This window comes from Buteo buteo, chromosome 2, assembly GCF_964188355.1.
Source record: "Buteo buteo chromosome 2, bButBut1.hap1.1, whole genome shotgun sequence".
NCBI classification, from domain to species: Eukaryota; Metazoa; Chordata; class Aves; order Accipitriformes; family Accipitridae; genus Buteo; species Buteo buteo.
In genome coordinates, this window is record NC_134172.1 from 33,100,299 (window position 1) to 33,116,468 (window position 16,170).

A 16,170-nucleotide genomic window follows, 5' to 3' on the forward strand; every position below is an offset into this window, starting at 1 on the left:
TCCCTTCTCTGTATGTTAAATGCTTTTAGTTTAATTATTTCCTTTAGTATAGTGAACTGTCTCTTCATTTAGTTTTACTACTCAACCTGATCTTTGAAAAAAAGAATAAAGAATTTATCAGGGAGAATAGTTAAATTCCAGGCCAAATTCACCATTATTAAATATGGGGATATGTTTTCTGAATTCAGCTGACTGATTCCTGTCAAATTGGCCAGCAGATATTTTTTTAAATTTATTTATCATTGCTCAGTTCCACACCGATTCTACCTTTGTCACTGAGACGAATTCTTTCCTCCTCCCCTTAGCTGTCAAAATCAGGTGTGGAAGTTAATCTAATTGTTTCAGCTTGCTTTAGTCAGTGGAAATGAAAAAGGCAAATTTTTATCAAATGTTTGATACAAAGTGGTGTGCTTTACAAATATAACAAGCTTATTTAAGTAACTGAAAATGACCCCAGTAGAACCTGGCAACATGTTCAAGTCAAACAAGAGAAATTACTGGCTTCTTGACAAGCTGGAAGGGACAGCCATTCTCTAGAAGCCTCCAAAGAAAAATACTGTTTCATTTGCTAGTGTGAATAAATGTGTGTTCATATGTATAGAAAAGGCTGGATTTTCACTGCGATGTCAACTTATAGCAGGTGTTAACGAAACTCAAAAAAATTGCAAAACTTCTCATATCTACACTTCAAAAATCATGGTGCTATTTTGATACCTTCCCTTGAATGTATCATCATCTTACTGATTGTATCTAAAGCAATCCCTCAATCTAGTATTAATTCCTGAAGAAAGGATGACTGTCTATAAGTGGACAAAAAGCTTTCAATTTTAATGATAAAACCATAGGTAATATTTCATCAGATTTGGTGTACTTGAGTCCAGTGTTCTAAGCGTCTTACTCAACCACATTTTTTAAATGTTGATGTATGTTGATGTGATTATTATTTGAAATGTGACTTGACTACCTATTTAGTGTGTTGGGATGAGATCCTAAAACACTTCAGTACATGCTTAACATGAATATTTCCATTAGAAATCAATGTGACAACATGCATGATGAAACTTGAGCACATGCAGAAGTGTTTCCCACACCAGGGTTTGGTGAGCAGGAAACCAATAACAGTGATAAGAAATTCCATTGTCTCCTCTGCTTTCACAGTGCAGGGTAAGATAAAGTGGTTAAAAATGCCTGTATTCCAGTTTTGCTGGTGTTCCCATTCTTGCTGCCATCTGGAAACGGGATGTGCAGAAACTCTGGACAAATGGCAACTGCATATATTTAATAGACTAAAACAAGATGCTCGTATTTGTTGCACGCAGGCAAATCAACTGCTTGTGCCTGCAGTATTCGTGACCTACCGCTTCTTCAGCCACATCAGTGTGGACAGATTAGAAAAGATGTGCACCAGTTTAACAGATACATTACTTATGCTTTTATCTTCCATCTCTGCCTACTAAATGAAACTAATCTGTAGCTGGTACATATAAAAATATAAATTACTTGTATGGCAGAGAGATAATAAATGTATATCATTTTGCTACAAACATTCAATATGATATATCAACATATCTACTAGTAACATAAGAGTTCTACTGTGAGGAACTACTAACCACTGGTAAATATTGGGCAAACATTGGAAGTCCATTATTTTGCATCAGTACCTGTCTTTCAGTGAGGTCAAGGTTTACTGCTATCTCATATCGCCTCAGCCTGGTCAAATAGTTATGATGAGCAAATTCTGCTTCTAGCTCTCTGATTTGCTCCTTGGTGAAAGCTGTTCTTTCCTTCCTGGGTTTACTGTTGACCTCTGACTTGTAGTTTCCTTCTTGGGAATCTGAAAAAAAAAAAAAAAAAGACAAAATGAACGTAATGACAAGTGTACAGCTAAGCAGTAAACATGCCCAAAGATAACAACATGCTTAAGTTACATTCTTCAAACCTTTTTCTCTCAGAAATACCCTTGCTTTCATACCTATGGATTCTTCACTGTAAATCAGGAAAGCAGCAGTAATTCTGACAGACATGAGCTGCTGCTTCCATTCATGCACATCAAACTTTAGCTTAAAACCTTGCAGTTTTTCATTTCCTAACAGTTCTCTGTAGAATTTCTGCAAAGCTTCAACTCCTTGCCACTTCTGGCAACTTACAGTGCATCCAACCAGTACAGGATGTGTATCATTTGATTAGTGTCTTAATGAGTAATACTTCAAGAATCTCTCTCTCCTATCATTTCACTAATACCTTAAGCCAAAGCTTAATTTTAAAGAATACACTTAAGGTGTAGTCCAATTACACTTTCAGGGAAAGGTAACAGACAAAGCATAGGAAATTCAACACTCATCAAAAAGAAATCAGTGAGCACGTCACATGTGATAATGGGATCTTCTCCTACTCATGCCATGATGCAGGTAAGGAGGTTAAGCCACAGCTGGTATCAGCATAAGAAATTTGCTACCACTACAGCTTATTACCTAAGGAATACTTTGGCCACAGAGTGGTATTTTTTTGCTGAAAGTTTCATTACCACCCTCCTGGTTCCTTTTAATCTCAGAAACAGGTACATTTGGTGCTGAGCCAAACTACTGAACTCAGTGACAGTCATTCTGTTGCTGTCAGTGAAGTCTGTTTAAATAAATGAAAAGAGATCAAACTGTAAAAAAAAAAGAAAAAAAAAACAAAACCAAAGAAAACAGAGAGAGAGTGGAAAGGAAAAAAAAAAAGAAAGAAAAAAGGACCAGACATTTATAAGTTTGGGTATGATACAACACCTATAAATCCAAAATTAGCAGGAGATCAGTAGGAGTATCATTAGTCAAATTCTGGCCTCATGAACCATCTTAAAAATGTCACAGATAAATTCACACTTCAGCTCCTGATTTAAATAGAAACCTGCATCAACATCCAAATGAACAGGCCCGCAAGAAATCACTCCCTGGGACTCTGTGTAAGATGAATCATCGACATGCCTCAGACCGTCCAACTGGCCAGCGAGTCTGGTTTCAAAACTACAGTCAACTATCTATATTTTATAAAGGTATAAAAATGTTTTCACTTTTTTGTCAGTTGCTCTGTTGCTTGGAAGGGAAATTTTTTATTTTTTTTTTTAAATGAGAACTGTTGATGCTTGACTCAGTGCTATAGTCTAATATATTAATTTAAAATATTTTAAAGCTAATGGCTTCAAATCATCCAACCTCTTAACTTTTGCTGATATGACACACAGAACTTTGCTTCAAACGTGCAGTGTACTTCTGGTTGTATGACTGAGGGTATCCACCAAAGCTGTTGAGTGGGTTTGGGAAATGTTCAGCCACAACTGGAGCAGGGATTTTCTAGGATAGGACCCCATTAGATGGCACACCCATTGGTTACAGTCTGGGTCCAAGGTCCATTATCCAAACTCAACACAGAAAACTTGACAGATCAAAACCACTTTAAATCTAGAAGTTCACATTTCTTCCTTCATACTAGTTGGCAAGCTAGAGTCACTATAACTTCTCCGCATTTTTCCGATGCAGGAACATGCACGTTGCTTTTGTTCCTGGAAATTTCCTCATCTGCCACCTCACTATAAGGTCCAATTACTATGTAGATGACCCGAACTTAAATACTTAAGCTCCTATATCAGTGGTCCAATGAGTCACTGAAGAGAGATACCTAAATCATTTTTCTTAGCATTCAAGCTTACCATTCTTATACCACCAGACATGTCTTTCATACATGTTTGAAAGCAGGTGGGTGTGCATACTCCTTATCTGCAGTTCGACACAGAAATGTATTCCATGCAAGTCATTGCTAAAGTCCTTTTAACTGTCTTGGTAAACCTGTGCCTGTGTGAGGCCATGAGCCAAAAAGTCTTCCCATGTCAGTACTTGCTGGTAGAAAGGTCCATGGCTCACTGGTTTCCAAACTAAAGGTTGCAACCTTAAATAAAATAATGCATTTTTTTAAAAGTCAGATGACACTGACACCATATTGAAAATTAAATACTAGAAATGAAGACATAAGCCTGGAAATGCAACAGAAAGTGGGGTCAAGGGTGTAAAACCTTGGTAGCTACTGCTATCGTGAATGGTCAAAGGGAAAAACTTCAGGACTACCCACCCAAATGTCTCTCAAGAGGACACTGATCTCTGTAAGTGACTGAGACTTTTAACACAAGCAATTTTTCTGCAAGCAGATGGTTCCATTAGGAAAACAGAATTACTGTACAGCCAGTAAAACCATAAGGAGCTAAGTCATCGTTCAGGTTAATACTCATGGTTCTGAGTTCCCAATTTGCAAATGAGGTTAACATCTAAATTCCAGGTTCCTGGGACACTGATGTAAGGAAAGGGAAATGTAACTGCATGAGTAGTATTTGTCTTTCATCTTTGCCAGCATAGAGGATTCAGCACTGCTAAGAATGTTAGCCCACACAGATACTGTGCAAATATAAGCATTCTTGGACAATTGGTTATTTAGAGATTTCTGCTATTGCTGGATACTACCTTTTCGTCAATGCTGGATTGTAAGTGCCTGGCAGCCACAGTTTTGTGAGCAGTATGATTTCATCAGCAGACTGACACAGTGGAAAAGTTTTAGGTTTTTATTTATTTGTTGTGAATGTCATTGAATGCATTTGTAATAGTCAAGATACTCTGAAAAACCCACAAGATATATTCAAATATAGCTGACAGAAGAAGTTGGATAGGTACGCAGAAACCTGACATAGGTACACAGAAAGCTGACTCTCTCTCATGCAACAGAACAACTGGAATCCTAGAAAATCTGTTTCAGCAAAGATCTGGCCAGCAAGACAATGGCATTTTGCTTAATGCATTTGAGATATTGAAAATATATCTAAAAAGAGACCAGTTAGGTGAACACCAGTTACGAACTCTTGCTGTCATCTGACTTTCTCTGCTGCAGTGTTGCTGTGGTTCATGTAAAGATTCCCTTTTATTTCCTATTGATGTCATACTACTTGGAATAATAATTTTAGAAATTTTGGTTGTTTTAATTTCCAAAGTGGTAAATCTAGGTTTTCTTATTGTTTCTTTTTAACAGTCTCTATAAAGCCAGGATTGGGAGCTCCCATCTCTTTCTGACCTTCAGATCTCTGTTCATATCACCTGACTAGCTTCTCTTTGGTGGAAAATGGGTGGGAGACTTGGAAGAGATTTTTGGCAGAACTCGTGTCAGCCTACATCTGTTTTGCAGCTGTTGCAACTAAGACAAGAAAAAAGTCCTAACAACCTTAGTTTTCCTCTACTGGCTACATCTTATGCCAAATGGTAGGTGTAGAGGCAGAGAACAAAGCCTAGGGGGATCTAAGTTACACTCCTTGCCTCTCAAAAGGCACACATAAAATATATACAGATGGTACAAACCACTTGATGAAAAATACAGCAATCTATATTGTCTGTCTTCCGCTTTCTCCCAGACAAATTCTGGCACACTCTCAGAACATGTAGCCTACATGCAGGTATTAGTACCTTATCAGTCTCTCTTTTGCAGACCTTTGTTCTTTGGATGGCAAGTAGTGTAGGCAGTTAAACACTGCTTTGAGGGATGCGGGTCATACCTCTTTCTCAGAACTGTTTTTATCAGTTTTCAAAAACTCCAGGCAGCATCTTTAATGTCTGCTGTTAGACAAAAATGCTTGTCGGTGACTGATGTAGAAGATACCATATGGAAAGACATTCAAAGCTAGAAATGACTGTTCTACAGACCTTTGGAGGCTTAGATTTTTCCTAAGTTTAATAATAGCCTAAATTTTTTTTACAAAAAATCATTACTAATTGCACTTTTCCCCACCCTCAAAAGTTACTTCTACTTTACTCTAAGGAAAGGATTGCTGGTAATACCAACATTTGTATTGTCCCACCAGAGTTCCTATTTCCTTCTCTCTACATCACTGAGAGATGAAGCGTACCAAACAAACACAGGATCTAACTCCTATGTGTAGAATATGAGAAGTGGTCATTTTGGTATTCTTGCTTTTGATGCATGCCTAGGAAAAAAAGGACTAGTCACAGAATAGGGAAAAGAGACTGGTCAGAATATCCATGATACAAAGATCTGCTGCTAACTGGGTAGGGTCACAATCACAGGCAAAATATGCAAGAAGCACCTGCTATTTTTTCTTAGATTAGTTCAACAGCTGACATACCGTCATTTCTCAGACAGAAATGAACTTCCAGTTAATACCTGCAATGTAAGATCTCAGACAATAAGTCAGATTGCTAGTGTTCTGTTGGCAGTTGCAGATGGTTTTCAGATCCTGCAATCCATACTGAGAGTGAGTAGTGACAATAACCACTAATGATTTGTGACAAAAAGGCCATCAGAATTTCACCCCTGCAGTTTTTATTCAATGTCCAGGTTTTCAACTTTCACTCACATCTTCTAACACTTATTCTCAGAAAGCCCCTACCATGAACAACCTATTTCTATATTTATTTCACTATAAATTTATAGTGAAGTTGGATAAACTAAATGTTCTTAATTGCATACCTTCCTACAAATGACATTCAAGTGTTTGCAGAGAACAACTACTACATGGTTTTTTACTTTAAAATTAAGCAATCTATACAAAGTAATCAATGCAAAATGCTTGTTACTTCTGAGTAATTCAATGTGGCGTGAAAGAACATTTCTTTCAAACTTAATTCCTCTACATTTGTTTAAATCACTAACATGTAAACAAAAGCTTCTAAACTTCAATAGGACACAACAATGATATATGATTCAGTGCATAATGCTTTTTTTTTTTTCCTTTGAGATGTTAGCAATATGAATTTAGGGAAAAGTACTTTAGTATCAGGACAATAATCTAGCAAAAATATCATTAATCTGAAATACACATATGAAGAAAATAAGCAACTTTGTACTATTAAGGTTGCAAAGAGAGAACTACTATATTTTTAATGGTCAGAAGTACATACTGATACACAGCTGAATTGCCTAATCTAATTGTTTCTGATGCTTTATAGTTAATTATATTTTCTGACAAAATGAAATAGTTCAGAGACACAGGCAAGGAGCTGGCATAAAGGTCTCCATATGGTTCCTATTGTTTTGCCAGCAAATACATGTGAGAACAAGATTTACCCAGAAATAGTCACTTTCAAACATTTTTGACATTTAATAGAGAATACTATGAAGTTTTTCCATGATATTTTTTTCCAAATTTTCAATTCAAAGTTGCTCAGAATTAATACATAAATTTATCCTGTGTCCAAAACATTGCCCATGGCTTTGCAGGATCCTAATTTAAATCCTTACTCCCTACTTTTGAGTATAATCTTTGTACCAAAAAAATTACTTCAGTCTACTTAGTTATGCTTACTTTGATGCACCTACTGTTATTTGCACCAGTTGAGACTATGCAACCAAATGCTGCAGAGTTAATTAATCTGGTTTTGTTTCATAATTTTCCTTCTCTTTAAGGTCATTTAAATAATATTCTTATAACTTCTCAGTTAAAAGTACAGTTCCAAATCAGTGAACATATTCAATCTGAGTGCCTCTTTTGAGAATGTCATTAAAAGTATTTCTGGAGCTGCAATTCACTAAATGTATTTAGGGAATCTTTTCTGAAAATTGGAACAAACAGCATCATCATTTCCATAATTCACAACTCTGCATGTGCGAATGGGCAAAGCTGCACAGTAGTACAAGTACGATGTTAAAATTACATGAATCCTTCTTTTCATTCTAATGTAAGCAAAATTTTGTTTGCTTATTGAGTTAATGCTTTCTAACCCATTCTGTGACAATTAACAATTTAAAACAGCTTCATATGCACTCCCCAAAAAACCATGAACTGGCACAGCAAAACCTGTGAGTATTCTGAAACACACTATATACCGTCTTAAACCATTACCTACTAGTTGCTGCTGCCAACATTTTGTTATTGCTACCTCCTGAAAGTACAAGTCTAGGAATTATACTGCAGCATCGGAAACACTGATTCATAACACTGTGATAGCTAATGCTGCAGGTTCTTGAAGATACCTATGCTGGAAAAGATGTGCTTCTGCCAGGTCATCTGATCAGTCTAACTATATAGCATGTACATGTCATTTCTTCTTCAAACCATGCAGATATGGAAGACAACATATGAATTCTCTTGTATGAATAATTACACTAGTTAGTAGATCTTCATGTGGAAGACACTACTCTCAGTCCCAAATGTTTGTATAATCACAGTTTATGTTAGGAAAGGAGACACAGAATTTCCCTTAAAGAAACTTTACAGGCTGCATTTTAATAGGACTTTATCCAGTGGGACCTCCAATTCCCATTTGAACTTCTGGAGATATATCTCTTACATGCAGCATCGAATAACATACATGTGGTGATTGTTTGCCTATTTACTGAACCATTTTTATAAGTTGCTTTCATGTTGAAGAGTTTCATTAAATGAAGGTGCGAGCTGCCAGCACCATCTCCCCACAGAATAGCAGTGAGTCCTCCTGAGTAAGAGTTAACCTACAACATTAAACCAAAAAATTTTCCATGCAGAAGCCTTTTAGAACAAAGACATCCAAGTGGAGAAAACAGTAGCTGACATAGAAGTTTATATAATCTTTCTTTTCTTGAGTCTTGCCTCCTAGACATCTCCCACAGAGGCTCTTTCATATCCAAAAGAAGCAGAATAAAAGTGAAGAGTGACCAAACCCACTCCAAACACTGCGCGTGCCTCAGTCATCATCATCGGTCTGATGAAAGTTCTTCCCCAGACAGCAGCTGTATCGAAACTCCAAGGAGGTATTAAAATATTCCTTTTGGCCCTACTTTATTGTATAAAAAACCTTATGAAAATAGGTTTTTTTCCTGCAAAGATGGTACACGAAAGATCTAAAGCACTACAAACTGCAGGGAAGTGGTTGCTTAAGAAGAAAAAAGAGCATATGACACACAGAACTTAGATAATCGCCTCTCAACAAGTCTTATCTCCCGAAAATGATGGGTTGTAGTTTTCATTGTAGCTTTGTGAAGCAGGGAGACCCTTGTCCTGCCAAAAATACTAGAGCAGCCAACTTAGGCAGTGTTCTGGGACTCAGGTTTAACAGAAGGCCATATTTAATTCTTGTCTGAAAAAAAGAAAAATAAACTAAAATACTTTAGTGATAAAGAACTCACTCTGGATGTTTTAATCCTTTTGGCCAGTGAGCTTTTTGAGGAGATGCTTTCTCACAAGTTTATGTAGATCTGCCTCTTTGTCATAGTTAAAATATAGTTGTGGTTGCTCCACTTCACACAACATAAAATATTATATATTTAGCTTAAGATAGTGTCAGCAAACACAGAGATGAGGCTAAGGAATGGAAAAATATGTCACAGTGACTTGCTTGCTAAGAAATATATAAAGAAATTATACTGCTATGTATCCTGCATGTGCTATCTAGAACTTAAATATCATGAAGTTTGTTATATTCTTTTTTTCTCTGTAAAGCCAGAATGCCACTGTTAATATGAAGAATCCAAAGTACAGTGGGGATGGGAACATATATCAAGCAATGCATTTTACAAACCTTGTTTCTCTATTAACTTTTTTATATAAATGGCCATTAGTTTTACATGCTTTCAAATTTACATTCAAAGTCCCTTACATTTAAAGCAGCAGTACACTCCACCGCATGACTAGCGATGTTTGCTTCCCAAATGGCAGTCAGCTCTTACTAATAATTCTGTTGCTTAGAAAGTCCAGACCCTGTGGATATTATTCTTTGAATCTGTTAGTAACACACTTTTAATGAGGTGTTACAAACTTAGTTACTCCACATAAAGATCTCAGTTATTTAATTTTCATATATCACTACAATAAATCTCCATTGTGAATTTCCAAATATCCTTCTAATAATCAATCATTGTGGTTTATCCACATGCAAGCAGACTTCAATTTTTTTACACATAGTCACGTTATCCAAAGTTTGCTGAAATCAAGGTGTAATTGCCAGGCCTCACTGAGTGTATTGCCTTATGCTTTTTCTTCCTTAGCTGATGTGCTGTATACAGACAGTGCCATTGCCCCGATTCCTCCCACACAAGACATTACATTAAAAAAAAGTAAAAGCCAGAATCTATAGTAGTTCTTGTAGATCTTGTAACACACCACATCACTGTGCCACAATATGTACCTTTACTAGAGCAAATGGCCTAGAAAAGAGTGTGCCATTTGGGGCAGTTTCTAAAGATAGGCCAGGTTCTTCCCCAAATCATAGTGGGCAAGCTCAAGAATTTCAGTGGAATTGCTTCTCAGTCACAACGGTGTCAGAGATGATTTTGATCCCATTAAAAGTCCCAGCTTACTTTGTGTATGATGATGAGAAGTCTTGAGTTGATTAAAGAAAAGTATTTTCTCAGGCTCCTAGGTATATATTTTCTCAAAATATACATGCAGAACTTACAGTCAAAATCTTGCTGACTTCTAAGTTTGCTTTTTAAAAAAAATTTATTGCAGTTGCATGAGCTCCTGTCTGAAAGCCCTTAACAAAAAAATAAATAGTTTGCACATAAGCCAAAGAATCCAGGCTTTTAGTTTTCCATACTTAGCAATAAAAGTTGAAACACTTACAGAAGTTTAATACAGTTGGAGTTTCTTTAGGGCTCCATATTGCCTTACTCACCCATCTTTCCAAAGCAGGTCTTCAGGATACAGTTACACAAAGGAAAATATAAATGGGTACCAACAATTCTACTTTAACTCTTTCTAAGAATTATTTTGCTGCCACAGGAAACAGGAAGCCATTTCACAGTGGTATTTTTCAGTGTAATTCTTCCACGTGTGTTACACTGGCTAATTTTTTTTTTCCATTCATCATGGAACAGATTTCTTTGGAACTCCTTAATGATGTAGTGACAATTTTATATATGTTGAACATGTGGCAGAAAAAAACAGTGTCTGGAGCAAATCTAACATCCAATATTTCTGTTTAATCCTATGTTAGCATGCCCTTTCTCCCTTTTTTTTTTTTCCTTTTCAACTGTTCTGCCTCAAATGTTTTTACTCTTTCTAAAACCTGTCCTTTTGAAACACTCATAACTGGCCTCTGCAGTGTATGTTGCACCTTGCAGAATTGCAGCATCACAAATCACCTTCCATTTCACAGTCTTGGTGAGTGTCACGGTCCTCACAAGCAATTTCACGTGCTCATTCCCTGCCTTGGTGGCTGCCCGTGTTGGACATGGCTCAGCTAGTGTGGCATTACAGCTTTCAGCATCAGGCACAAATGTAATCCCTGTCTGGGTCTTTAAGAAATATCATAGATGTCTGTGCAAATGCATATGCCTGCATATGTTTTAGTGACATGTTTTGTAAATCTTATTATCCCTCAGAAAGCATTAAAATGAAGCCAACAGGCCCAGCTGTGCTCATAACATACCTTAGTAGATATCCAGACTTTTTTTGAAGAACAGAAAAACGCATACACACACACACACACACACACACACACACACTCCTACCAAACAGGGTTGCTGTTCTGGGTGTATTCTACTATTTCATTCACAGTTTACTTTACAACATTGTGCTGAAGTATAACACTAACTATAAAAATGGAAAAACAGTGGAAAGTACTTTCCCACATGCAATTAAATGGAATTACCTGTCTTTCAGGGGAAAACAAAATAAAAAGCGTTATAAAATAAAATTGTTCAGATGTTTAAACTATTTATACCATTGCCTTTCAGACCAACTCTGAAAGTTTCGTTTTTCACTTAAAACTATTACTTTCTGTTAATACTAGATAGAAAACCTCCTAATGACTACTTTAGAAGTTCTGACTATCAGCTGGTTTTGACTTACAAGTTCTCCAACTTAGTGGCGTGCCACATTTTCCTTTCTTAGTGTTTTCTCAAACAATTATCATAAATGGCAGAATCCATCAAAAACACCCAGAGGATTTGTCATGTTTGAAGCTAACACAATTTCCTTTCTCAACCTAGAGTACAATTGTTAAGGGATGGAAAAATGCTCACATAATTAAAAGAAAACCCAAAATAGTTCTCTAAATAGTATATTGGCTAAAGGAAATAAATCTGTAAAAGAAATAAAATCTAACTAAGAGTGCAGGTTTAAGTTTTCTGCTAAATCTATTTTACAATTAATTTTACAGTCTAGGAGAGCTTTTTGATAAATAATTTTTCTTGATTGCTAACAATCAAACTTGTTGCACAGTTAAAGTTTGTGACTCATAATGGAAAGCTTTGGCGGGGTGCAATAAAAAAAAAAACCTTCAACTTACTTTGATGCGAGCAAAAGGCCACAACATAATTGTTTGGAGTACTTCCTATTATTTTAAGATTACAGTGCAAGAAAATATTTACTATGTATCTGAGATGAGAGGCCACTTCAGCTATGGGTTCAAGTATAGCTTTTGAGACAACAAACTTTTATGCCATGTTTGTACTGTCCCCTTTTATATGTATGATACAGAGACACTATAGTTAAAGTAACTAAGAGGTCTAAGCCTCTTTTAAACATCTAAAATTGACTGCTGCTTCCAAAGTAGTTGATATTCCTTCCATAGTCTTAATTTTTAGTTTGGAAAGAGAACGTACAGTAATAAGAGCCTGATTTTTCAAACATGTCAGTGTGTACATGAAGTTCAGGTCTCAAGTGAGCACTTTGAGAACAGATATATTTAGAAGAAAAAAAAGGAAAAAAAAAAAGAAAAGAATCCCCCAAAACCCAAGAGCATCCAATAATTAAACCACAAGTCCACAGTATGTTAGTCAAATCAAAAGGTCATTTTGTCCCCAGCTTCATTTCCGACTCCTTTTCAGTAATGGAAAGTCTTTCTGTGATCACTGTATTAATACAAAAGTAGAAACTTTTATTTTCCCAAATAAAAGAGGCCATTTGGCACACAAATGTTAAATAATATGGCCTGACTCTTCCATCATTCACCTCACACAACTTGCTGCATATAAGCTGGAGAAGAAAGGCCTTCCTGGTAAAGTAATGTGCTAGTGAAATAGTCTGACAGTGCATGTCAAAGCATAGTAAATCCTATATATGTTTTATAATCCCAGACAGTATTTGTTTTACTCTTTTAAACAAAGCTCATTTTAAATACCTACCTCTACTGGGATAAGGAAACTAAGAAACATTCATTACAATTGAAGACAAAAGTTGGGTAGGTGTAACTTTTTTTCTCCATCCTAAAAGTTGTAGCACCAAAACCAAATACAAAGGTTATTTAATTCTTCTGTAAAACAACCCACACCAGTCCCCACATTCTCTAGTGTGATCAGTTGTCATCTCCCGTAATGGTTGGCAGGCTGGAGGTAAAACATCATCCCCCCTTTTGTCTCTGAAAATGTTGAATCCCATCTTTCTAAGAAATTAAAATTGCTGGTTTATTTCTTTCCTCTTCTTCCCATCCATATAATCTAGGGCTGGATGTTCTGCAGTAAGACTAGACACAGTACTTGAGATTATCAGATCACAGAAACAGGGGAAAAAAAAGCAATAAAATTATTAGCATGACTACTGGAGGACGTAGGAGTGTACCCTAAAAACAGAGACTTGAAGCAACAATGAAATCCCAGCATATATACCAGTAACCAGCAATTCCCAGGCTGGACTTCATGCAACAGCAATGAATGCTGCATTTTCCAGAGCTAATGGGGTGAGGAGGGGGAGGTAGAAAAATCTCCCTCTGAACCTCAAAAAATACCTCCTGAACTCTGGTCTGGCAGCTCTGAAAAAGAGTACGTAGCAGCTCTGAAACAGCACAAATTCAAGAGGTATTTTAAGAAGCGGGATAAAGGTCTGCAGCTTTCCAACAAAATGAGTTACAGCAGTTAGACATGAGCTCTGGGGCGTTACTCTTTTCAATATAAAACTTTATTCCATCTAATTTTAAACTACTCAGTCACTGAGTTTCCGCCCAATTAAATAAGATGATTGGACATGATACTATTTTTATCCAGGGTATCTTATTTTAAAATTGCACAGCTTTGAAAAACCTTAATGCCAAGAAAGGAGCTTTTCCAATCTTTTTTACCCATTGATAACCACCCCAAATACGGGCCTTTCTCATCCCTGCTCGGGATCTTGAGGCAAAGGGGACGCCTAAGAATGAGGGACCATTCACTTAGCACAGTCATCGCTATGATATACTGGCTGATAGTTGCTATTGATATAAAACAAAAACTGAAGCATCCAATCTCAATTGTGTATTGTGAGACAAAGTGTCCTGAGGCAGATGTAAAGGTAAGTCCTGAACAACCTCATGCCCTCTCTTACCTGCTCTTCTGCTGAGAGCTCCTTAGCAACACAGCACTTTTAGGATTCATCTCCTTGCTGCCTGGTTATTTAAAATGTCCAACTAGCATGACTTTCATCTCCCTTCCTTTCTGTGGTCCCTTGTGACTCCAGTCAGTAGAGCAAATGTCACTAGGGCTTGGATTTATCGTGGATGCTGGACTGAACATGCTCCGGTTCAGCACAGCCCTATAAAAATGGTACTTGTTGAATAACTGCACTGGGTTGTTTTACATTGTTGCAATGTTTTCCAGGGGATTTATAGGCCTCTGGGGCAATGAAAACATGGAGCAATAGCTTTTTTAGCAGATGTAAACATGGGTTTGAGTAAATAGTTAATTTATGCTGGTGTTAGAGCATTTGGCGGATGTTCCTAGTCATAAACAAGCTTTCTCCATCTTTCAAAACAAAAACAAAAACTGGATATCGACATTCTCTATCATCCAAAATCCCAGCTTGCTTCTTAAGCAAAATTGGACCCAGTTCATTTCACAAATCTAAGACAAAATTCAAAAGGAAAGGAGGTTAAAATGTTGGTCTGTTAGGGTTATGACTATGCTGAACTCATATAAAAGATAAAAGAGCATAACATGCTGATATATCTGATGTTTTTATGCAAGACTGCCTTGTTTCCATTAAACAGTGAAAAGACAGCTACTGTTTAACTGAAGAAACTGATGGAAAATCCTCATTACTATATAAACAGTGGTTTAGGCATAGAAAGTGTTTAGTTTATGCATCTGTGCGTTTAGCTGAATACTAAGCTTTTTCTAAACATAATTTGGTGCCTTCCTACTCCCATATATTTTCACTTTCTTTTTGAAAGCCGGAAATCTGTGTCTTCTCATGCCTCAAAATGTAAACAAAAAAAAAAATTAATTATTTTTGTACCATATGTTTTACCTAACCCACCAGAGAATCCCAGTACATTGCTCCTAGAGCTGTAGTTTCCCTTTAAAGGCTGTCTTTTCTTTTGTTATTTTTTTTTACCTTAATTCCAAGGGAGACTTTGGTCTACCATCACAATAAAAGACCTTATTGGTTACATCATCTACGTATTCTATTTTGGGATTTAGACCTCTTGCTTATTTGGTGTTCTGTCACTCAGCTGCTTATCCAGACCTAAAGCTGAAGAAACAGATCTCATAATCATGCAATTACAACAGAATGTTCTCATTTTATTTCCCTTAGCTTTTAAGTCACATCAGTAAAAATGTATACATAACCCATTTTTTTCAATGATGGCTTCAATTCCTGGTTCCACAAATTTTACCTCTTTCAAGCTGGTCTAGCCCCTATTAAAAATCTCAGTATCAACCCCTTTCTCTCTTCATTCACTTTCATGATGTCAGCCCTTCAAGACTTTGACGTAATAAAAATTGTCTTGCAGTAACTGTCATGCAAGTTAATCTTCAGTTTTGTGGACAAAATGAGAAGACTTTGATAAGACAGGGCTGAAAACATCAAAAAAATCACTGGTCATTCCTTCTTGAATTGCATCAGTGGTGACCAGATAAGAAGTTCAGGTTAACCACTCTCCTTCAACACATTAATGAGCATTAATTCACCCATAGATTAACAGGCAAGTCAAACAGGATTGTTTGTGTGGATGGTGCCCTGTTTGTAAATACGACTTGCCCCTAAAAGCTACTGAAAAGATCCACACTTGCTTTTGTGTATCTTAATACATCAAAAATGCCCTTTAATCAGTTAAGAATTATTTCTGATTTAGTTTTATTTGATTTGCTTTAACTTGGACTGAGGGATAATAGGAGCCCATTTCAGACAGTTTGCTACTACTTGAAATTATTCATCATTAATTCCCAGAGAAGTGACACTATCAGGACACTAATGCATGACCCCACTAAGCCTTAAAGGGAAATAAATAAACAAATACATTTTTATAA

At 36.5% G+C, this 16,170-nt stretch overlaps 1 protein-coding gene across 1 annotated transcript in view; it reads right to left on the minus strand.

Moving 5' to 3' along the window:
- MEOX2 (mesenchyme homeobox 2) overlaps window positions 1-16,170 on the minus strand; it is a 53,547-nt gene that overhangs the window by 11,515 nt on the left and 25,862 nt on the right. Inside the window, exon 2 of the mRNA XM_075050112.1 lies at window positions 1,662-1,834. Coding sequence (XP_074906213.1) covers window positions 1,662-1,834 — 173 coding nt within the window. The remainder of the gene's footprint in view (window positions 1-1,661; window positions 1,835-16,170) is intronic.